General features: G+C 43.5%; 1 protein-coding gene across 1 annotated transcript in view; it reads right to left on the bottom strand.

The window, feature by feature from the left end:
- The window catches only part of Capn8 (calpain 8), a 90,167-nt gene extending 77,837 nt beyond the window's left edge, over positions 1 to 12,330 (bottom strand). Inside the window, exons 1-2 of the mRNA XM_047520649.1 lie at positions 12,076 to 12,330; positions 5,110 to 5,179 (exon numbers count right to left, since the gene is read on the bottom strand). Of these exons, the coding sequence (XP_047376605.1) occupies positions 5,110 to 5,179; positions 12,076 to 12,318 (313 nt within the window). The 5' untranslated portion in view covers positions 12,319 to 12,330. The remainder of the gene's footprint in view (positions 1 to 5,109; positions 5,180 to 12,075) is intronic.
- Between the last annotated feature and the right edge of the window lie 10,806 nt (positions 12,331 to 23,136).

Genomic DNA, 23,136 nt, shown 5'->3' with positions numbered 1-23,136 from the left:
ACCACAGGCACAAATGACAAACAGTGTTTCCCCTCCTGTGGATGAGTGAAATTAAGGACTGAATGGAACCTATGGCAGGTAGAGTTTATGGTTACTGGTGAGCTTGTGAGTGACTGGACAACTCTGAGAGTCCCAGAAGCGGGTTACAAAAACCAGTGAGCCTAAGTGGAGCCTTCTGTGTGTGTGTGTGCCTTTCTACAAAGCCCCTAGCAGGGGGATTGGGAGCAGTCTCTTTCACGGTCTGTTTCTGGAATAATGGTTTATTGTTGAGGATCAGCAAGCACTTTGATAAAACTTTTTGCTCCTACCCAGCAGTATCAGCAAGCTGATAAGCAGACAAGCAGAAAAGGTGGTCTGCACAAAACTTTGAAATCCTTTGAAAATCAGTACATATAGACAGTGTGAAATGAGACTTTTATCCTCAGTGCCTGACCGAGCCTGATTGTCAAGAGGTACTGGCAAGGAAAAGAGGAAAACACAAGTAGCCTCAGATTTAGGCTGTTTTCAAGTGTTCTAGTAATGGATAAGAAAGAATGTGCAGGTCAACAGATCAAAAGTTCAGCAAACATTCACTGAGCCCTGGTACACACAGGGCATGGTGAATAGAGGTGAGTAATCTGGTCCCAGGCAGCACAGTCAGGACTTCCAGGATTGTTCACATCCACTCCACCCATGGTCATGCCTACTTCCCAGAGGGTAAGGAACCAAGTACTGATCTCTGCTTATTTCAACCATCTGGCAAATTGGCTTTGATTATATTCCCACTTTACAGCTGAGAAAACTGAGTTGGTGAGGTTATAGGCAAAGCATGAAGACTCAGGTCTACTTGAATCTGCTGAATTAAGCATTGCTAATGGTAGATCCAATAAGAGAGGAGGGACCTTCAAGAAAGGCATTTCTAGGAATATTGCAAAGTAATGGATGGGTGAGGGGGGCAGCGTGTATGTCAAGGCCACTGGGCTCAGAGGACCGAGATGACGAGGGAGAAGTAAAGCCTAGGCCAGGTCAGTTCTATTTACATGGTGAGATGTACTTTCCTTATTCTATCTTCCCAGAGCCATTGTCCGCCCCTTTTGGAGAATTTTCCCTGTGGTTGGAAGGAGGTTCCCAGTCACTAAGGCTCCCAACCACAAGAGTAAGCCCATGACCCAGATTGGTCCAACCATATGGGTCCTCACCCCTTTATCTGCAGTAACTGGCCCAGGGAGTGAGTGCAGACCCAGACCATCATATTAGAGGCCTTTTCTAGATGTATAAAATCAAAGCTGGTGTATGGTGTTGCTAGGATGAAGCCTGGAACCACTAGGAGTCATAATTCCTGCCATATGGAGCCTGTCTGCCATGGAAGAGAATGAGGCCAACCCATAGAGACCAGTAGAGCCAAGAGATGGGAAGAGAGTATGCCAGGAACATTTGGATCCCTGAATCCAGGCTTCCCCAAGGCTGACACTCTCCTCCCTTTCCATGGTCTAGTTGGATGAGCCAACAAATCCACCAACCTTTTTCCTTAAGCCAGTTGGGCTGGACTTCTAAAGCTAGTGACTAGAGAAGTTATGACTGAGACATAGGTATAACTTGCTGTGTGAGGTACACAAAGCCAGAATGAGTACTGCATAGGACAGGGTCTATTTCAGCAGTCACAGAGGCCACAAGATGCTTTGGTACATGTATGGGCCAAAATGCAAGGGAGAGACAGACTGTGCTGTTATGAGCAACAGAGGGATCTGCTAGGTCCCTGGAGCTCCCTGAGTGATCTGGAACCATGAGCATCCACTGAAAATGGACACCTGTGGATGCTGGAACTGCACACCTACAGCTTACTCCATCCTGACATGGGGTGACTCTGAGATAACCTCTCACTCTAGTGGGACATTATGTGTGGATGGCCTTTTCCAGACCTGGTGAGTATGGTCCCCAGTGAGAAGATGAGGATTGCAGAGGATAGCATCTTTCGATCCTTGATGTGCCAGGAGGCATGGGGTCCAGAGAGGACTTTTGTTTGTGGGTTGTGTCATCAGTGGACCCTCATTTAATGACTTGTGTGGATGCAGAACCACACTATCTTCCTGCAGCGACTGAGCTACCCAAAGAAAAGTCACATGCTACAATAAGAATCATTTGGAGCAATTGGATCCTTAGCTTTCAGTTTCCACAATCTTTATTTTCTTTACTTTATGTCTCCAAAGAAAGCCAGGTCCTGTGCTCTATGCGAGCATAAATTTGGATGGGAACTGAGAGACTCACACACTTAGGTGGGTCAGGAGGAAGGTTCTTTGGATGCCACACCCTGATAGCAGCCAAATAACTTCACATAAATGAGATGATATATGAACAAGGAGAGTTGCTGCAACACTCCATAATAGCAAGACAGAAAATAACAAGCGTCTGTCAACAGGAGACAGGATAAACACACTGTGGTACATCCACACAACGGAGTACCATACTCTGCATGGTTGAAAAATGAAGCTCCTTATGGAATGATATGGGATGATCTCCAAGATGTTTTATTCAGTGAAATAACAGCAAGTAATGTCAAGGTGCCAAACGGTGTTGATGATATGCCACCTTCAGTTCAAGAGATGGTTAGAATATGTATATAGATTTGTTGGAATTTTCATGAAGAAACACAGAAAGATGTTTTTTTTGGTTTTTTATTTGTTGGTTGGTTGGTTTGTACTGGGGATTGAACCCAGGGGCACTTAACCACCAAGCCACATCCCCTGCCTTTTTATTATATTTTATTTAGAGACAGGGTCTTGATGAATTGCTTAGGGCCTCACTGCTGAGGCTGGCTTTGAACTCACAATCCTCCTTCCTCAGCCTCCTGAGCCGCTGGGATTATAGGTGCTGCTGGGATTATAGGATTAGAGTGTACCACTGCACCCAGACAGAAAGGATTGTTTTTAAGTGGCTACAAGACAGTGAGTGATGGAGTAGATGGAGTCACGTAGGAGATGGGGCCAGGTAGGAGATGGGTGAGAAGCATGTTTCTCACAGCATAACTTTCAGTTGTTTTAATTTTGAACCATGTGTATTCAAAATAATAATAGCACAACTCTATGAAAAAGACATCTTTTTCATTACATAGATCAAATAAAAAATTTTTTTAAAATCCCTAGAGCAGACCCTGCTGTCCTATATTAAACTCTGAAAAGACAGCAAAGCATTAAGCAAACATTAATCCACATCCCACCCTGGTTCAACAAGTGCTGGCTGTGTGATGCCTCCCCTGGCTCTTTGGAAACACAGGATCTCTAGTTTGAATCTCTCCACAACTCACCCATTTTTGAGGGCAGCCCTGCCTCAAATTCCACAGGTCACACAGGTTGCTGTGACCCAGCCACAGCCTCCCACCCAGGGACCAAGCTGCAGCCTCAGAACTGTAAGGCATCCGCTTTTCTACTTGCTGAGGCTCAATCTGCTAAACCAGGTCTCAGGCCCTTTCCCAAGCAACAGGCCCCTTTCAGGATTTTGGACTCAACAACCCCATCCTGTTCTGTTCATTAAAATCCCCCACCACTGCGGCTGTCCCACTTGTTTTGAGGTGAGCCTGATTCTGAGATCAGTTGCGTTCATTTCCTACGCTTCCCCCCTTGGTCTCCATCAGCCACCATGGTAACGCTATAGCCCCTTTTAGGAAACCCTCAAACTTCTTTGCTTCAGACTATTCAAAGGACGATCCCCCCACGCCGATCGACAAAAAGACACTAATTAAATGCTTTTCCCAAAGTTAAAACGTTTTTAACAAGGAGCGGTAAAAGGCAGGCATTCAAGGTTGCTTCCCTGAGACGCTTGCTAAATGAGGTTAAACATTTAGCTTGAAGTTAAAAGGCAGCGAACACTTAACCAAGAGCAAGAAAATGTCAGCATGCCACCCCTCTGCGAGCCAAGCACAAGAGCCTGGGAGATGCGGGGCGTGGTTTTCAGGCAACAGGGCACACGCTTGTGTGCGGGACCCCGAATTGTTCTCCATGCTTTATAGTCACGCGCCATGAGCGCTGGCTGAGGTAGATTTGCTATACTCGTTAAAGGAGAGAACATTAGAAGCATTTAAAATAAAATGCCCTGCAATTTTCAAAATCATGATGGTTTCCAGCAGGCTGAAGAGAAAAGGTTTTCCTGGCTGGCACAAGGAAGAAAGAAAAGGAGAGGAAACTTCCTAAAAATATAAAAGGTTATGAGGTTGGTATGGATACTGAGGTTTTTGTTTATCTTGCTGCTTTGCATCAGGTAGGGTCTGTTTCTTCTTCGCCTTCATGTCCAATTCTACATTTTGCAGTTGTCACTGGACTGTGTGTGGAAGCCCAGTGAATTCGTTTCAGGCCATATTGTCCCATAAAATATAAGTGTGGTCCACTCAGTGCAGAAACTCCCATCTGTGAGGCCCTGGGATCCTGAGGGTTTATGAGATCAACAAAGCTAATCTGCCATCAAAAAGAGCCTGTTTTTCTGACAACTGAGGCTAGAACTTAACAAAACAAAAAATGAAATTACCTCCTAAGTTCAACTGCAACTGACTTGAAAGAAATATGAGAAGGTGGGAAATAAAGGGGGGTTTTGCTTGTTTGGTCATTTTAGTGCTGGGAATGGAATCCAGGACCTCATGCATGTGACAGGTTCTCTACCACTGAGCTCCATCCCCACACCCTAAAAGATCCTTGATTCAAAGATCCCAGGCCTATGAAAGAATGTTTGGTTAGAAAGATACGATTCTTGTTTTCATACCGACTATAAAAGCATCTATTCTGACAGTCCAAATTACATAGATAGGGTCATTCCAAGGATAACTACGACTGCTTAAAAGCAAATATTATAAAAGCATGGCACAGCATGGTTATCTCCTCTGTGCATATATTCCTGGCTTGCTACTCCAGTGTGAAAGGGGCTGGAATGAGTTGGCAGAAAATCTCTTGTTAAGGGAAGCCAAAAAAATAGTCGCAGCTTTCAGATCCATAGTAAAGAAAGCGATCTGTGTTTTACACCAACCTGTGTGGGCAAACCGTGTACATGATTTAGCTGGTCAAGACTAACAGCTTAATCAGACGTTGTTTGTTACACACACTCACCTGCCCTCTCCCCAAACAAATAGGACTCTCCCCAGTGACTCACCCAGACCACCCTGACGAATGTCTGTACGTGTGGCTCCACCGACGATAAACTGAGGATCGGGACATAATTCCTGAAAGTAATTTGGAACAAAACACAAGTCACAAGGTGCTCAGTCATGGTGGTGACGGCGACTCGAGTAAAGGAACATCAGAGGCGTAGAATTCAAATCTGGAAGAGACCTAGGAGGTGGTCTAGTACATGTACATTTTGTTGATAGGGACTCTGAAACCCAGAGAAGGGAAGACACCTACCCAGAATCACACAGCTAAGCATCTACAGAGCAGGCGCTGGAGCCCAGAGCCCCTGTTGTGACCAGTATTTTTATCAACTATGTATATTGTGTGGGTGTGTGGGTGTGAAAGGCACTGAGGCATAGGGAGGTAGGAGAAAGGCAAAGGCTCAGATAATAATGTGATGAAATGTGATCCCACCCATTCAGATAACACCCCTATCTACATACAGAGAGGAGGATTAAAGTCATGTTTTGGCAAAACACCAGGCACCCTGTGGACACTCGTTAAATACTTGACCTTGACAAAGTGATAATGACCCCATGTACTGATGGGAACCCCGAGGTGTGGGGAGGACTGTTTCCAGAGAGCAGAACTCATTTCTGATGCAGTCAAACGTGTCTGGCCTGCTCGTCCTCCATTCATCCTCCTCAACTACCCGGGCAATGTCACAGCCCTGAGCTCCACGCAGGCACTTTTTTCTTCTTCTTCTTCTTTCTTCTTTCTTTGTCCAGCAAGGGTTTATTGAGTCCCCGTTCTATACCCTGCACTACTTGCACAGTAGCAGGCAGGGGGACGGGGGAGCATGGTGATGAAGAAAGAAAAGAAATAAAACACTTGGCCTCAACCAAGTGTTTCCAACCTGACATTATTTAAAAAATGTTTTTTTCAGAGAAAAAGTCTCGTTCATAAAATGAGAAATGCCCAACAGGGATGATGGCTGAAAGATGACCTTATAGGAGCTGAAACCTGTCTGTCAGGAAGGCAGGCTTTTGGAGCAGTCTACAGAGAGGCCCCCGAGAGGAGCTGGATCTGCCTGTTCACCAGGCGGACCACTGAGGGGAAAGGGTGGGACTCGAGGGATTAAAAAAAAAACTAGCATTACATTTAATCAGAGGCAATTAAATTGGTGGGTTGGGCTGCATCAAGAACTCTCTGGCTACAAAGTGTGAGACTCATTTCTCTTACTCCACAGACATGAATAAATGGTAGATTAAAAAGGAGGAGGAAGCAGGAGGGTGGGCTGAGACACATGAGTGGGGATTCAGAGATTTTACTCTATGAGATGGAAGCTTCTGAGTGGCAGTCCTACAATCCTATATAAGGCTGTCAGCTCCTGCCTAGACGACCAGAAACAGTTTTATTTCTCCAACTATTTAAAGTATAACAACAACTCATTAACTTGCTTTTTTATTGAGAAAGTAACATATGCCCACAGACAAATATCCAATAGGAAATAATTACATAAAATTAAAAATCCCTTCCACTTCAGTTCTTCACTGTCATAATTCTTATATATCCTTCCAGAAAAGTGTTTTCCAGTACAAAGGCACATATTTGCATGTATGTGTGTGTGTGTGTGTGAGAGAGAGAGAGAGAGCTTTCTATTGCTATAACAAAATACCTAGGATAATCAAGTAAAAAAGAGGAAAAGTTTCAGTCCATGGTCTGTTGGCCCATTGCTTTTGGGCCTGTGGTGAGGCAGCACATCATGGTGGAAGCATGTGGTTAAAGAAGCCCATTCACCTCATGCTAGCCAGGAAGGAAAGGGAAAGAGGAGTGGCCCAGGGTTCCACAGTACCCCTGTCCTCCCACCCCTGTGACTTAACTTCCTTGCACTAGACCTCACCTCCTAAAGATTTCATCACCTCCCAATAACAACACCCTGGGGACAAAGTCTTTACCAGATAGGCCTTTGAAGGACATTCCAGATACAAATGATAGCAGTGTGTGTGTGTGTGTGTGCATATGTGTATTGTCACCTATACCTTTTAGATCTTTTCTTAGGACACATAGAACTTTGCAATGTCATTAAAGTCCCACAAGTTATTTAGCCAGTCCTCCAGTGACAGACTTTTAGTTTATGTTTTGGTTTGGGTTTTTTCAGTCTTTTGCAATCTCTGGTGGTAATTGAAAGAGCAAAGTGGCACCAGCCAATCTCAGTGCTCTTAAAGTGGGCAGCTATCACAGAGATCCCCAGTGCTCAAAGCTCCTGGTCTTGGGGTGGCCATTGCTTGGTGAACAAAATGTGAAAAGATGTGTAAAAAGTAATAAATAAAAAGAAACAGACAAAAAAGTAATTCAAATTTTGTTTTTAAGAAGCAAAGAGATCACTTAATCAAGAGAGAAGGGAAAAGAGCTCTCAAAAGGGGTTGCAAGAATCTCTTCCCTTAAATACTCTCTCAATGTAGTATCCCATTCCTCATTGCCCATTCATCCATCAGTTCCAGGAAATCTCCAGGAAATTAGTCTCACCAAAGTCACGAGTAATCACAGAATGAGCAGAATGAGCTTTTTTTTTTTTTTTTTTTTTTTTTTTTTTTGCAGTGCTGGGGATTGAACCCAGGGCCTTGTGCTTGCAAGGCAAGCACTCTACCAACTGAGCTATCTCCCCAGCCCACCAGAATGAGCATTTTCTATTCCCATCTTACTGACTGCTTCTTAACATGTGATAGAGTTGACTTTCCCTCCCTCTGAAAACTCTGCTTCCTAGATTTCCATATCCTTGCTAGCTCTTTTCTCCTCATCTCTCTGAATCTTTCTTCCCAGTTTCCTCGATGAGCTCTTCTGCTCAGTTCTACTCTCCTAAGAATCTGGGAACCCCTGGGCCCTCTCCTCAACCCACTGCAATGGTCCCATTTCATACATCAATCACATGCCCCTAAGCATTCTCTCTTGATGAAATCATCCAAACCTGTGCCTTCAGCTACTAACTATGCTGATGCTTCCAAAATAACTCCCTGAGATGTATATTCAATTCCCAACGCACTGTCCGTATGATATTAGCACATTATATACATATCTAATAGATCTCCTAACCTCTGCTAAAATTAAGCGTTTAATCATTTTCTCCTTCAAGTTTCCCAATAATCCAAGGAAGTAGGTAGTATTATGGTTCCCATTTTATGAATAAGGAAACCAAGTCTTGGAGAGGTTAATAACTTATCCACAGTCACTCAGTTAGTAAGTGGCAGACAAGGGACCAGAACCTCGAGTCCATGTTCTTCATCACTCTGCTGCCCGAGAGTTGTCTGCTTGTCCACGGGTCTCTCCCTGCAGCTCCACAAGGTCTCATCCCTAACCCTTGCACATAACAGCATGCAATAAATTATGGCTGAATTAGAAACACCAGGTTCACTAACCCAAGGGGTAGCAGCTAGAGAAAGAATAGAAATTCAAAACAGAGGCCTCTCCTGCTCATTCTTATTCTAATCCCCTCACAACTCAACCCCTCCTTTTGTCTCTTGAGTCCTTGTTATGCAGCTGATATGGTCTCACTCCTATCTCTCTGTATTTCTCCTTAAGATCAATAAATTGCTTAATTGCCCCAAAATGGACACTTCAGAGAAGTATATCATTGACTAGGCCACACCAGGCCCACTCACACTGGGCATTCGTCAAACTGAAGGGGCCTGAGCTGGGCATTGACCCAGCACAGTGGGGAAACCAGAAACCAGGATGCGGAGAAGCAGCCATTAAAAGCATTCCCTGATCCGCACAGCCAGCCATTTCCTTTGTGATAGGATTGATGCTCTTGCCCAACACCCTGGGAAAAAATTGCCTCAAGATTTTGAATAATAATTTTTTAAAAAAGAAAGCAATTCATCCTGAAAACCCAAGTTAGACCTTGAGACCTCCATCTGGGCAAACTTGTCTTCCAACCCTTGGGACAAAAGCCAGACAAACCTTTTGCTCAGCAACTTAAGTATAAGCAGAAACACCCAGCAGGGTGAAAAAATCTACAGATCAGGATTTATTTATTATTGGGAGGGGAAAACATTGACCTATCTCATCTCCTTTCTCCTAAAGGCAGGTAAAAATTAGCGTCTCTCTGGGAACCAGGATCATAAGAGCCACATCTGACCAGCTGATTTAAGGTTCCCAGGCTCCCAAGCTAAAGAAGGAAGTGAAAAGCAGAAAGTAAAACAAAAGAACAGACAGTCTGAGTAAAAATGGTCAAAGGACTTGAACTGACATTTCTCCAAAGAAGATTCACAGCTGGTCAATAAGCACATGAAAAGATTCAAAATGACTAGTCATGAGGGAAATGCAAATCAAACCACAAGAGAGACCACCTCACACCCATTAGGATTGGTACTCTCCAAAAATAATAATAACAAAAGTTGGCGAGAACGTGGAGACCTGGAACTCAGGAAAACTGTTGGCAGGAATATGAAACTGTGCAGCCACTGTGGAAAACAGTATGATTCCTCAGAACTTTGAAAATAGAATCACCATAGGATACAGCAGTTAGTTCCACTTCTGGGTATATAGCCAAAATAATTAAAAGTGGAGTCTCAAAGAGATATTTGTAGACTTATGTTCATAGCAGCATTATTCACAATCTCCAAAAGGTGTAAGCAACCCAAGTGTGCACTGACAGATGAGTGGATAAACAAAGCAGGGCACACAGACACCATGGAACCCTGCAACCATAAAATGAAAGAAACTTCCAACCCAGGCTACATCTAGATGAACCTGGAAGATATTGTGCTAAGTGAATTAAGCCAGTTATAAAACCACAGATACCGTGTGGTTCCACTTACATGAGTAGTGAAGTTTGACCTAGAGTAGATATATTCATAGAGACAGGAAACAGTCAGGTGACTGCCAGAAAATGGGGAGCAGTGGGAGAGGGAGTTAGTGTTTAATGGGTCTAGAGTTTCACTTTTGCTAGATAAAAAGGTAAAGTGGTAAATTATATATTTTCTATATTTTGCCACAACTTATAAATAAATAAATAAATAAATAAATAAATAAATAAATATTAGATAGGTAAGTAGGTAGGTAGGTAGATAGATGCATTGATCAAGCAAACTTTAGCAAACTACATTTCTGGACACCCCAATCTGCTTGCAGGCTCCTAAGAGGCCTTTCGGGAGAAAAAGATAAAGCATTTAGGAACAGGTTGATTTTCTCAGGACCCAAGACACATCTATCCCCAATAGAGATAGAATCAGAATCTTCACCAACTCAGGAGTCTATTTAATAATCTATAAGATCACAGAGGATAAGACTGTGTCCTCTAAAGTACCTTTGTGGAATGGGAGCACAGGGTGGCTGAAAGCAGCCGTGTGATAACTCCTCACTGGTGATTAGGGAGGGAGACGTTAAATTCTGACATTTATTTATTCCACATGCACTTGAACACTCCAAAGAGGAGTCTTTCAATTCCACATTAATCAGTTTCCACAGCTTCATTCTCTGAATTCCCTTGCCTCCCTTGACAGGTACAAATCAGTCCATCCCGTCTAAAATTACTGTGTTGACACAGAGACAGTGACACCAGGTGAAGACCGGTCTGGGGGAGAGCAGGCAATGTGTTTGAGGAGTTAAGGGCTTTAAGACTTTCAAAGGAAGGAGAAAAACTAGGCAAAGGGTAACGGACACCTGACTTTGGTCATGAAATGAAATATTATTATTCCCTCCCCATCCCCATATCACCCCTTCTCCCCCGCAGCCACTAGAATGTTTCCTCCTCCCTCCAGCCTCTCCATCATTCAGAGAGGCAGCACCCCAGGTTCTACAGTCCACCCTTTGGGCTTCTGCTGAGTACCCACTTCATTCTGTCCTTGGGCATCGGTTCTTAAAACTACAGTATAAAACTGTAATTCCTAACCTTGATTTTTCCCAACATTCCCATGTAAACTGAAGGTGTCAGCAAGGTAAGGGATGATAGGCCATTTGAGCAGGAGGGAAACATGGACACAGGAACTGCTCTCAGAAGGGGAAACTAGGTACCAAACAGAAGGAATAGCTGGAGTTATGTGATGATTTTTGATAAATTAAGTGATAAGGATAATTTTGAATTATTCTTTCCTTATGTTCCTTTTTCAGTCACTTCCAGGAATAGAAATCATGACTTGATCTCCTTATCATGTTTTAGAAGGAAAAAGGTGCCCTGGCTAAGGGCTACTGAGCATGTCCATTTAATAGCTCAGTAGCCCTGAGACCGTATCAGGTGCCAGACACTAAACAGAGCATTTCACTTCTCACAGCCATTCTTTCTAGGTGAAGTTCTTATCCCTGAGGTAAAACCCGTTAACAATGGTCACATAGTCATGGGTTATGGGCTCTAAATTGAGAAGACAATTCTTCATCCTCTGCCTTTAAGTTTCTGCAGTATCAGGAGCAGCATCCAGGAGCTGGGAACCTTCTAGATAGCATCCACAGAGCCAGGGCTCCCGCCTGTTCTCTCCACCCATCAGCCCTGATGAAGCAATGACAACCCATGACCGTAAGCAGTCTGCACCTTTCAGTAAAGGTATTGTCACCTCTTACCCCTGGCTTCCTACATTTAGCATTGATTTCCTCTGGGCACTGGTCCAGGGCCACTGTGCAATAACTACTGTGTATTCTGGGCCTCTTACATGCTAGACATACTCTGAGATTTACCTCTAGTTCTTACATCAGCACTGAAAAATAGTGCCAGTAGACCATTTTACAGATGAGAAGACTGAAATTCACAGAGGTTAAGTTATCTGCTCAAGTCCCCAGAGGCACAGCCAGATTTCAAATCTAACTTATTTACCTCTAAAGCCTGTGCATGCTCTTCCTGCTATACCTGACTGCCTAAAAAAAATTAAAAAAAAAAAATTAGAAGACAGAGGGAGGCAGGTCTGAAATATGGAACCCAGAAATTTATAATCCAAAGCCATGAGCCTTCAACTCCTGACCAGATAAATGCAAGTCCCCTCGGCCCTGTAAGATACTCCACTACAACCTCACCCCTTACCGTGGGTCGCTTCCAAATGATGCCTTGAGTTTGCAGGGAGCCTGGTCCAAGATCCTTGTAGCCCAAAGCTGATGGACATGCTGGGAACTCTGGGTCCTTAAATAGGACTCCTGATTCTAAGCACTGTCGCCTCAGAGTCTCAAAGTCCTGGCCCAAGTATTTCACAGCTTTCTGGTTGGAGCCAAGACCCTCAGCAGCCCCACGCTGCTTGGATATTCCTGCCACCAGGGCCGCCATGACCATAGGCTCCGTGGGTGGACAGGAAAACAGGAATGCTCCTCGCTCTCAGACTCCTGCCCCACTGGGAGGGGAGCTATAAGGCAGCAGAGAGAGGTGGAGCAGGTAAACATTTCACCCAGGGCTCTGCTCCAGAGGGAAGTGAGTCAGGACCAGGAACAAATATGTACCCAAGGTACAAATGAGTCTGCCTCACGTTCTCCTTTACTTTTCACAGACAATTCAGACTCAAGGAACCTTCCAGTGCACATCTCAGGCCCTTAGCCTAAGAAATCCACGAGTGCCTCTACCACTCCACTTTGCAAAGCCTTCTTGCCTCACATTGGACCCTTCATTGAGATGAGGTTTGTTATTAAGGTAAAAATTCACCAAGAGACTGGAGAAGTGGTTCTGAGCAGGAGAAGGGTAAGTGGTTAGAGCCATCTCTCTCTCTCTCTCTCTCTCTCTCTCTCTCTCTCTCTCTCTCTCTCTCTCTCTCTCTCTCTCTTTTTCCAGGAAAGCTTGGTTTCATATTTTCTAGGAGGGCAAAAGTATCAGAGAGGTGATTCATAGAGCCTATTCAGAGTAAGCCCAACTAGAGGCGGTTCCACCTATGAACGAAGGTTTGGCCTCTGACTACCAGTAATTAATCCAGGCTCCACCAGTAATTAGCTATCACCTCAAACAAGTTATTTAACCTCTTTCCCCTTAATTTTCTCAGCTGTAAAAAAGTAGATAATCAGAAAATCTATCTCACAGGATTGTTTGGAAGAGTTGGCAAAGTAGCACATGGAATTTGCATAGAATTGTATATGGTAAGCACTTAGCAAATGTTAGACATCATTATTCCTCAGAGTGGGGACCAGAAAGAGAAGCCCAGAAATCAGAAATCTTGTTTCTAATCTCAGAAGTCAATTACAGGCTGTATGACCTTGGATTAGTCCTAACTCTCCGGGTTCCAATTTCCTAGGTCTACCCTACCCTAAGGATGCTCACCATATCAATGTCTCTCAAACGTCAGTGTGTGTGGCAGGCTGGATGATGAACCCCCAACAAGACCAGGTCCTAATCTTTGGATTCTGTAAATTTTACCTTCTTCAATAAAAAGGATTTTTGCAGGTATGATTAAATTAAGAATCTTGAGGAGATTATCCTGACCCTAAATGCACAAATGTCCTCATAAGAGGCAGGCAGTGGCAGACTTAACAGCAGACAAAAGAGGAGAAGTCAATGTGGCCAGGGAGGCAGAGGCTGGAGAGACCGTGCCATAGGCCAAGGAATGCTGGCAGCCCCAGACACTGGAGGAGGGAAGGAATGGATTCTCCCCTAGCATCTCTGGTGTTAATGTGGGCCCACCAACACCTTGATTTCAGCCCAAGGAGGTTGATTTAGGACTCCTGGCCTCCAGAACACTGAGGGAATATGTTTCTGTTGTTATAAGCCACCATATTTGTGCTAATTTGTTACAGCAGCCATAGGAAACTAATGCAGCATGCATAAGAATCCCTGGGTGCACTGGGTCAAAATGACGATTCCCTAGCAGGCCCTACCACTGCCCCCATTCCAAAAATAAAGAGTTCTGATTTGGTAGATCTGAGGTAAAACCCAGGAACCTTCAGTTTTTAAAGCATTACCCCACAGACAATGCAAATACCAGATCCAAAGACCACAGTCTAGAAACTCTGAACCAGTTTACCCCCAAGGCCTCCAGCAATGACCTTCAAGCAAGTGATCATCCATATGTTCAGCACTTGGCTAGGTGGGTGGGTCTGCTAAGCAGAAAGCAGGATCTTCTTCCCAGGTATGCAGGAAAAAATTGTGACATGTCAGGTTTCATCAGAAATTCAAGGTCAAAATGAACTTCAGAGGTTTAAGTTAATATCTGAAGGACTAAGCATGGCCTCTGCCCCCTTGGGAGTCCCACTTCATTCCCTCAATATCCTTTTCCCTTGATTCGACATCTCCCCACTATTCAGTTCATAGGTGTTCATTATTAGATTTTCACAGCCCACAAAGTTGACTCTCGTCTAATATGATGGACCCCACCTTCCCTAAAACCAGAACCACAACTCCTTCCAATCCAGACAAAATCCCCTCAAGCACACAGGATTCTAGAAGAAACCTAACAACACTGTGTGGGAAAGGAAAAGATTTATTTTTGTGTTTTTAAAACACCACCTAATTACTTTTAAAACCAACTAATTATCTGAATCCTGGGATGATGTCCATGAGCAGTTTCACTCCACCCAGAGTGGTCGTTTCAAACACTGATCTAACAATGTCACTGCATGCTGGAAACCTCCCCAGTGGTTGGACACCACTCTTAGGAGAAGAACAAGGGGGCTTCTGCTCAGCCAGTAAGTCTGGGAACAGACTGGCCCTGCCTACTCTCCTCCTATCTCCTGGGCCTCTCCTCCCGCCCAGTTCTTCCCTCCTGGCTCTCTTTCCATTCCTGGAATGTCATCTATATCCCACCTCAGGACACCTGCTGTGAGCTTCATCTGAAATGCTCTTCTCTCACCCCCATCCCAGACCCCACTCCACAATAACTTATTTCTCCTTTTATATGCTATCATGTGCTCTCGTAGCAACTGAAATACCCTGCAATCACTGAATGATCCCTCTCCACCCCATTCAGCTCTGATCTCCACAGGAGCAACTACACATTGTATTCCTGGATCCTAGATAGCTCCTGAAACAAAGGAGGGTCTCAGCAAATATTTGTTGCATGAAGAAACACCCAGAGATCAAAGATGTCCAGTGGCTGGATAGGTCTAAACCAAATAAAATGGACAGAACACCTCCAGGCAGGGTTGTTAGTTGAATAAGAATCTCATGGGATTGCTTTCCCAGGCTGTTTCTGCACTATGCCTCCCACAAAACATTCCCTTTAGACTGACGAACATGAACAAGTCCTCCTCCATCCAATTGCAGAATAAGCACAGCTGGTAATTTTCTTTCCCTACAAGAGAACTCCTTTGGGGTTAGCAATCTCCTTCCCACCCCACCTGCTAAATTACCTCACTCCGGTATTCAGATGCTACACAAACAAGACCTTTCTCATCTAGGCAGGCAGGTCTGAGCCGCTGCAAATAAAGCCCTCATTTACCCAGTCATGAAAAGAACAGCGAGTAGATTTGGGAGGCCTCTGCTCACCAGTCCCTTGTGAACAGATAGCAAGCGTCTACCTGTTACCCCACAGGGAGCCCAGGAGGAAGCAGCCATGCCCACTGGCTCTGTCCACCTGGACAGATGTTATCTCCTCCCTCATGCCTCAGACACCTGCAAGAGCCAGTGCCAGCTCCCTGCCAGGAAGCCTCAGGACCCATTACAGAGCTGATGAGGATGTGCAGACACACGCCTGGCAGCACCTACCTAATAAGAACACCTGGCAAACAGCCCAGGTAAATGCCACTCCCTTCTAGGTGCATATCAGGTGAGCCAGAACGCTGAGTTGTAACCATGGAAAGGACCCAGGCAGTAGAATCTCCTCAGCAAAAAAAGATAAATCACTCTGGTTGCACCCAAGGACTCAAGTGTGCTCTTCAGGTAATTGAAGTTTGCAAAGCTTGTTTTCTTGCATAACGATAACTTTAGAAAAGGGAAAGGTGAAAGCTAGCAGCACGTTCCTGCTCCTAAGGCTTCCAAGTTCATAATACTAAGGCAAGCAAGGGTTAAAGTCAGTGTCAGGGGTATTACAGAGTTCTCATTCCTTGCTGACAGGAATATAAACTGGTGCAGCTGTTTTGGAAAGCAGTGTGGAATTCCCTCATAATGCCAAAGGTAGAATTGCATGGTAACTCCCAGCAACATTCCACATTGCACAAAGAATTGAAAATATATATCCACACAAAAGCTTGTACACAAATACCCATAGTAGCATTATTCATAATAGTCAAAAAGTGGAGACGATCCAAATGCCCATCAATGGATGAGTGGATACACAAAATACAGTAGGTACAGACAATATTCTGACATAGAAGAACATTGAAAACCTTATGCAAAGTAAATGAAGCTAGTCATGAAAGGACACATATTGTATGGTTGAATGAAAAGTTACATGAAATATCTAGAATTGACAAACCCCTGGAAACAGAAAGTAAATTAGTGGTTTCCAGGGATTAGGCAAAGAGGGGGGTTGGACTGACGGAAAATAGGCACAAGTTTCCCTTGGCAAGTAACAGAAATATTATGGATTTAGCTAGTGGTGGTGGTTGAACAGCTGAAGATCACGCTTTAAATGTATGCTTTGAAGTAGTGAATTTTATACCATGTGAATTTTTATCTCAATAAAAATTTAAATGGAGGAAAAAGGTATTGCAGAAGAGAAGAGTTGTAGTGACACCAGTGATCTCTAAGGAAAAGACTGACTTCCCATCTGCCCAGGACATCAAGTGTCCCATTCATGCCATAGAGTTCTGGAGCTGTAGGACCAAACCCTGTCGAACGAGCTCTAAAAAAACAGAAGACGGAATGGATGCAGGTGTGGTAGGCTCATCCCTCTCCAGGTTCGTGGGATCACTCATTGCATCTTGGCATCACACCTTAGGCCTTCCTTCCTCCCTGGCAAGAAGGTACCCAGGCAAGCCCAGCTGAAGTCCAGCTGAGACTGCCACTTAGTGGCCAACTCAGATCCTACTGACCCAGTATAACTGATGCTATAAAACCCAACATTAGAATGGAAGGTTAGGTACACCTAGTCTTTCAGATTCCTGGCTAATTAGACTCACACCAAGTCTACTGTCAGGTTAACCCAAAGTCACTCATGCAGCAAACTTGAGCACAAGTCTTCTGAATCTAAATTCCATGCTTTTTCCATGAGACAAGACCTATGCTTCCCAGGGAAAACTCTTAACTGGACAATAGGCTACGAGGAATGATGCCCGAAAGGAAGAAATCCCAAGATTCACATATTCCTTCATCCCACAAGCCTCCTCTGTGTGAACGCCATGGACAGGGGTCCATAATGGGTAGAAGGATACACTGACAAACACTGCCTGCCCACAAGGAACTCCAGTGTCAAGGCCAGACACTCAAAGAAAGGAGTGGTGGATTCTGAGGCTGAAGAGCAATAAGGAGAGCTTCATGGAGAAGTTGTCACTCCCGTTCTGATGAATAGGGGACTTGAAGGAGGATGAGGCCTTTGAAAGAAGGGAGCGAGAAGGGGGCACTGAGACTAGGAGAACAAACGGAAAGAGCAGGGAAGAGTAACCCTGCACACAGTACTGAGAGAACAGTACTGACCCCGCCTGGCTCAGGAGCAGGAGGAGAGAGAAAAGAAAGGACCTCGAGTGCCACCCTACCAGGTGTGCAGTTTTTCACTCCCGTTAGGAGGCAGCTTGTTGTAATTTAGATATGAGTTATCCCCCAAAAGTTCATGTGCCCAATTAAAAAAAAAAAAATGTGGAGAGAGAGGAGAAAAAAAAGGAAAAAACCTGTACCAATTACAATAAATAGAAAAGGGGTAGAACCACAACCTCTGGGTCAGGAGTCCCCTGTGCTTCTCCTTTGCTAGCTAAACAATAAAACTTCTTTTTCCTTTCTCTTAAAAAATAATTAATTAAATTAAAAAGAAAACAAATTAGTTTAATGGATTTTTAAACAGCTCAAGTCTGAGACAACGCAAGAACATTCAGAGGTAAAATGATTAGATTATGAGAGTTATAACTTAATTAGTGGATTAATCCACTAATAGGGATTAACCAGGTGGTAGGCAGGTAGGTTGTGACTAGAGGAGGTGGGTCACTGTGGGCGTGCCTTTGGAATTTATATCTTTTCCCTGGTGAGCAGAGCTCTTTCTGCCTCCTGATTGCCTGCCACATCTTGAGCGGCTTTCCTCCTCCACACTCGTCCGCCATGATGTTCTGTCTTATCTAGGGTCCAGAACAATGGATTTGGCCATCTATGGACTGAAATCTTGAAATCAAATAAACTTTTCTTCCTCTAAAATTGTTCTTGTCAGGTCTTTTGGTCACCATGATGAAAAAGCTCACTAAAACACTGCTGATATGAATCAGGCAAGAATTGATAGCAGCCTAAAGGGGATAGTGGCAGTGAGGCTGGACTGGTGGGGAGAAGAGTTCCCAAGGTTCCTTCCAAGTGAGTCCAGGGGTGACTGGCAGGAATTCATAACCAGGATATCTCCTGTGATATTGTGATATAATAAAAAATATTACTCAGCCTTAAAGAAGAATTAAATTATGGCATTTGCAGGTAAATTGTTGGAGCTGGAGAATATCATGCTAACTGAAGTAAGCCAATTCCAAAAAACAAATGATGAATGCTTTCTCTGATATGCAGATGCTAATTCACAATAAGGGGGAAGCTAAGGAAAAATAGAGGTACTTTGCATTAGGCAGATGATAGTGAAGGAAGGGGAGGGGGTATGTGGATAGGAAGGATAGTAGAATGAACCAGACATTATCACTGTAAGAACCCAGAAACCACTCCGGACACGGGAACTCACATAGGCAAGTTTATTAAGCAAACAGGCAGAGTGTCTGCAGGGTAAGAGAGAAAATGAGAGGAAAGAGAGAGAGAGAGAGAGAGAGAGAGAAGCCAGGAGGAGAGAGCATGAAAGCAGGAAGAGAGAGAGAGCGAGAGAAAATGGCAGGGAAGCCATTCTTAAGTAGTGGAATTTCGCAGGCTAATGGGACCAATAACAGAGTAGGATACTTGCAAGCTGACTGATGAACCAATAGCTAGCAAGGATGTTCACAGACTGACAACCTAGGCTGTAAGTTGGGAGGCGGGGAAATGACTGCAGCATAAAGGGCTGGGGAGCAGCTTTACATTATATTAATCACCCTATGTACATACATGATTACGCGACCCATGTGATTCTACATCACGTACAATCAGAAGCAGAAGAAGGAGAAGTTAGACTCCAGTTATGTATGATATGTCAAAATGCATTCTACTGTCATGTATAATTAGAACAAATTTTTAAAATGTTAAACTTAAAAAAACAGGGTGCAAAGCAGCATATATATAGCTGATCCAATTTATATGAAACAAATACAAACTACATATTTTTATGCATGCATGCACATGTGAAATATATCCAGATGAAAGTGGCTACATGCATGTAAATGTCAATAGATGAATACATACAAAAATCTTAGACGACTATTAGGGTAGTTGGCACAAACATCCACAAGATATCTCTGAGTTCAAGCAAAGCTTTATCAACAGAGAAAGTCTGCCAGGCTGCCTTTCTGCAAGGTGCAGCAGCCTGCAGTAAAAAACTTCTTAACTGTACAGTCACGTACAATGGAGTAGTTAAAAAATAACCTGTCTGGCCCTGTGATTTTTATTTGGCGTCTTTGCAGTTTGTTTCGGTAGTTAGGGACTTTTTGGGGTGGTCCAACTGGTAAGGTTATACCTGGATGGGCAGGTTCTGATTTTCAAAATGGAGTTACTTTGGCCTAAGGACCTAACAAGTTGGTTAACTCAGCACAGTTAGTTCAAGATAGAGTAGGTTTGTATATTTGAAATGGAAAAATATTAATTTTTTCATTTTTCATAATTTAATGTTTTATTATGATTTCATATATTGTTTTTAACAGTACATTAAAATGAGAAATATATTGATAACTTAGATGAAAAACGGGGAAAGAGGGATGATTTACTAACTTAAAGATGTTAGTTTTTTTTTTTTATTTAGTTTGGATTTTGAAGAACTCAGTACTTTGAGAAACTAAAAATAAATGTCCTTTTTCTTTAATTCAATGTTGATTTAGATATACTCAGTCTTTATTTAGGCCTTTGGGAAACAGCAAGTTTGATGACTTTGTAAACTCAAACTTATATTCCATTGTGTTATTCTGCTCTCTCCACAGTAGGAAAAGAGTCAGCAAGTTAATTACTGTTTTGATAGTAACATGTCCTTCAATCCAGCCTCTAATACTAATAAGGTAAGCACTTTTTTCTCCAAAAAAAAATTTATACATATATATATATATATATATATATATATGTATCTATCTATCTTGGTCTTAATTTCCAGATTCTGGCACAGAACTCCTAAAATTCTTGGAATTTCCTGGGTTGCAACAGCATTTTTCATTCTAATGAGGTGACTCTTTTTTTTTTTTTTTTTTTGATTCATTGTACACAAATGGGGGGTACAACTTTTCATTTCTCTGGTTGTACACGAAGTAGAGTCACACCATTTGTGTAATCATACATGTACATAGGGTAACGATGTCCATCTTATTCCATTATCTTTCCTTCCCTCCCACCCCCTTCCCACCCCTCATATCCCTCTACATAATCCATCCTTCCTCCATTTTTCCCTTACCCCCTCCCCCGCCCCTGGTCATATGTATCATCATCCACTTATCAGAGAAAACATTTGGCCTTTGGTTTTGAGGGGATTGGCTTATCTCACTTAGCATGATATTCTCCAACTCCACCCATTTACCTTCAAATGCCATAATTTTATTCATCTTTATGGCTGAGTAATATTTCATTGTGTATATATATACCACAGTTTCTTTATCCATTCATCTATTGAAGGGCATCTAGGTTGGTTCCACAATCTAGCTATTGTGAATTTAACTGCTATAAACATTGATGTGGCTGCATCAATGTAGTGTGCTGATTTTGACTGGTTCTTAGACAAGGGCTGGTCACCAGAAGAAGCAAACCATGGTTCCAAGATTGGAACTTGCAGATCTCCCTCCAACCCCATCCTCTGGGGGAGGGGAGAAGAGCTGGAGATTGAGTCAATAATCAATCATGTCTGCATGCTGAAGCCTCCATGAAAATCCCTGCACTGTGGGATTTGGAAAGACTCCAGGTTGCTGAACACATGGAGGTGCTGGGAGGTTGTGCACCCGAAGAGCGACAGAATCTCTAAGCCCCCTCCCAATCCCTGACCCTACACTTGTCTCCCATCTGGCTATTTCTGGGTAGTATCCTTCTAAAATAAACTGAGAGTCTAGTAAGTCTGTTTTTTCTGAGTTCTGTGAGCATTCTAACCAATGACCAAATACAAGAAGGGAGTTGGAGGAACCTCCGATTTGTAACCAAGTCAGACAGAAGTGGGCACCCCAGGCCCCATCTCTGGTCATGAGATCTAAAGCAGCAGGCAGACTTGGAAGACAGACCCCCTACTCTGTGAGGTCTGCACAAACTCCAGACAGTGTCAAAACTGAGTTAAACCGCGGGACACTGAGTTGTTGTTGGAAAATTAATCAGAGGAGGAAAGGACACACTTGTAGTGTCAGAATTGAAGTGTGGTATAAACACGGCCTCTCTTTTGGCTGCCTGAGATCCTAACCTCACCCTCCCCACCAGCTGCCCCAGTTCAGAACTCTGAGTAAAAAGGGAAGACTCTAGGAAAGAGGCAGGGCAAAGCCAGAGACTCTCCTGATTTTAGAAAAGAAGGCCACGGAGATAGGAACAGTGTGCTTTTCAAGTTCACTGCAAGGTCAAGTGAGTTTCAAGTTTACAGAGAGGAATGGAGATCATGCACAATCTGGGGACCAATTGCTTACACTTGAGGTTGTTCTCGTTGGGTTTGTCACCTTGTCACACACTTGCCTGCCCTCAGTTCCTGTTGCCAAGTGGCCACCTGCAGCATCAGTTTTCTCCTATACAGGATCATTTCCTCTCGCAAGCAAACTCATTTATAAATTCTACTATCCTAAAACACAAAATGTTTTTTAAGCACACCTGTAATCCCAGCGGCTCCAGAGGCTGAGGTAGGAGGATCACAAGACCCCAGGATTCTGCCCGCATGACTCCGAGTCCTTTACTATTCTCACGCCCCAGGCTCTGAGGTGCATCCACTCCCAGAAGCCAGTCCTGCTTGCTCTGTGAGAGGGTCGGACTGCTCTAGGCTGTCACGGCCACTTCCACAGGGGTCACAGAAGCCAGAGGGGCTCTCTAACTAGGAATCCATGCCCCTCAGACTGCTTGGTGACATGCTGGAGCAAAAATGTGGTGTGTTCTCTTGGACTGTCAGTTTTATCTGAGGTTTATATTTTGTAAGAGGAATTTTTTAGGTTTTTAATAAAACTTCTATATGTCTCCTTTGAGACACATAGAAAGCCTCCAGACTCAGTTTTCAAGAAGTGTTTATTTACTCTTCAAGCATAAGGTTGCCCTCTTCCCTTTTTAGTGAGGAAATTGTGAATATAAATATATGAACTAAAACACATTAAAAAGGGAAAGAAAACACAAAGATCAGAACGGCGGCCCCTTCATCCTGGAGTTGGGGATGGAAGCACATAGAGACGTAAGTTTTAAGTAATATTTTAGTTCTTGGGTGAAGTGGTAGAAACTTGAGTTCATTATACTATTAATAATATATAAAGGAAATTAAAGAAAGCCATATGTGGATTAATGATGAAAGTGTCACAGATCAAGGATAATTCATCTAATTTGGAACATTAACAGTAAAAAAGAAATTCCCACAGCAGGGGGAAAGAGAAAGAGTTATGGATTTGAGAATCCTGCACAAGGAGGGTCAAATCTGGCAGACCTGGTATCCCAGGAGACCTGGGAGTGAAATCAGGTGGGAGGAAGGTGGCCGCAGGTGTCAATCATGTCTCCCTTGCTGGTAGGTAGGCTATCGGCTACACTTTGAAACAGCTCCCCACATCACTGAGACAATAAGAACCCTGAATTCTCTGCTGGATATTTCAAAAGGAAGGCAAAGGAAGAAAAATGTTAATAGATTCTTATGACACTTCCATTGTGCAAGGAAATTAGGAGGGACAACCCAAACTGAACCTGTAATAGATAGGTGGTAATTTGTGCATATCATAGCAATTCCCAAAACATAACTGTAGATTCTTCCCTTGGTTACTGATTGAGCACACATCCTGTTCAGTC

Source organism: Sciurus carolinensis, chromosome 12, assembly GCF_902686445.1.
Source record: "Sciurus carolinensis chromosome 12, mSciCar1.2, whole genome shotgun sequence".
NCBI classification, from domain to species: Eukaryota; Metazoa; Chordata; class Mammalia; order Rodentia; family Sciuridae; genus Sciurus; species Sciurus carolinensis.
Note: the sequence above shows the minus strand (reverse complement) of the source record. Positions and strands in the feature narration are given on the sequence as shown.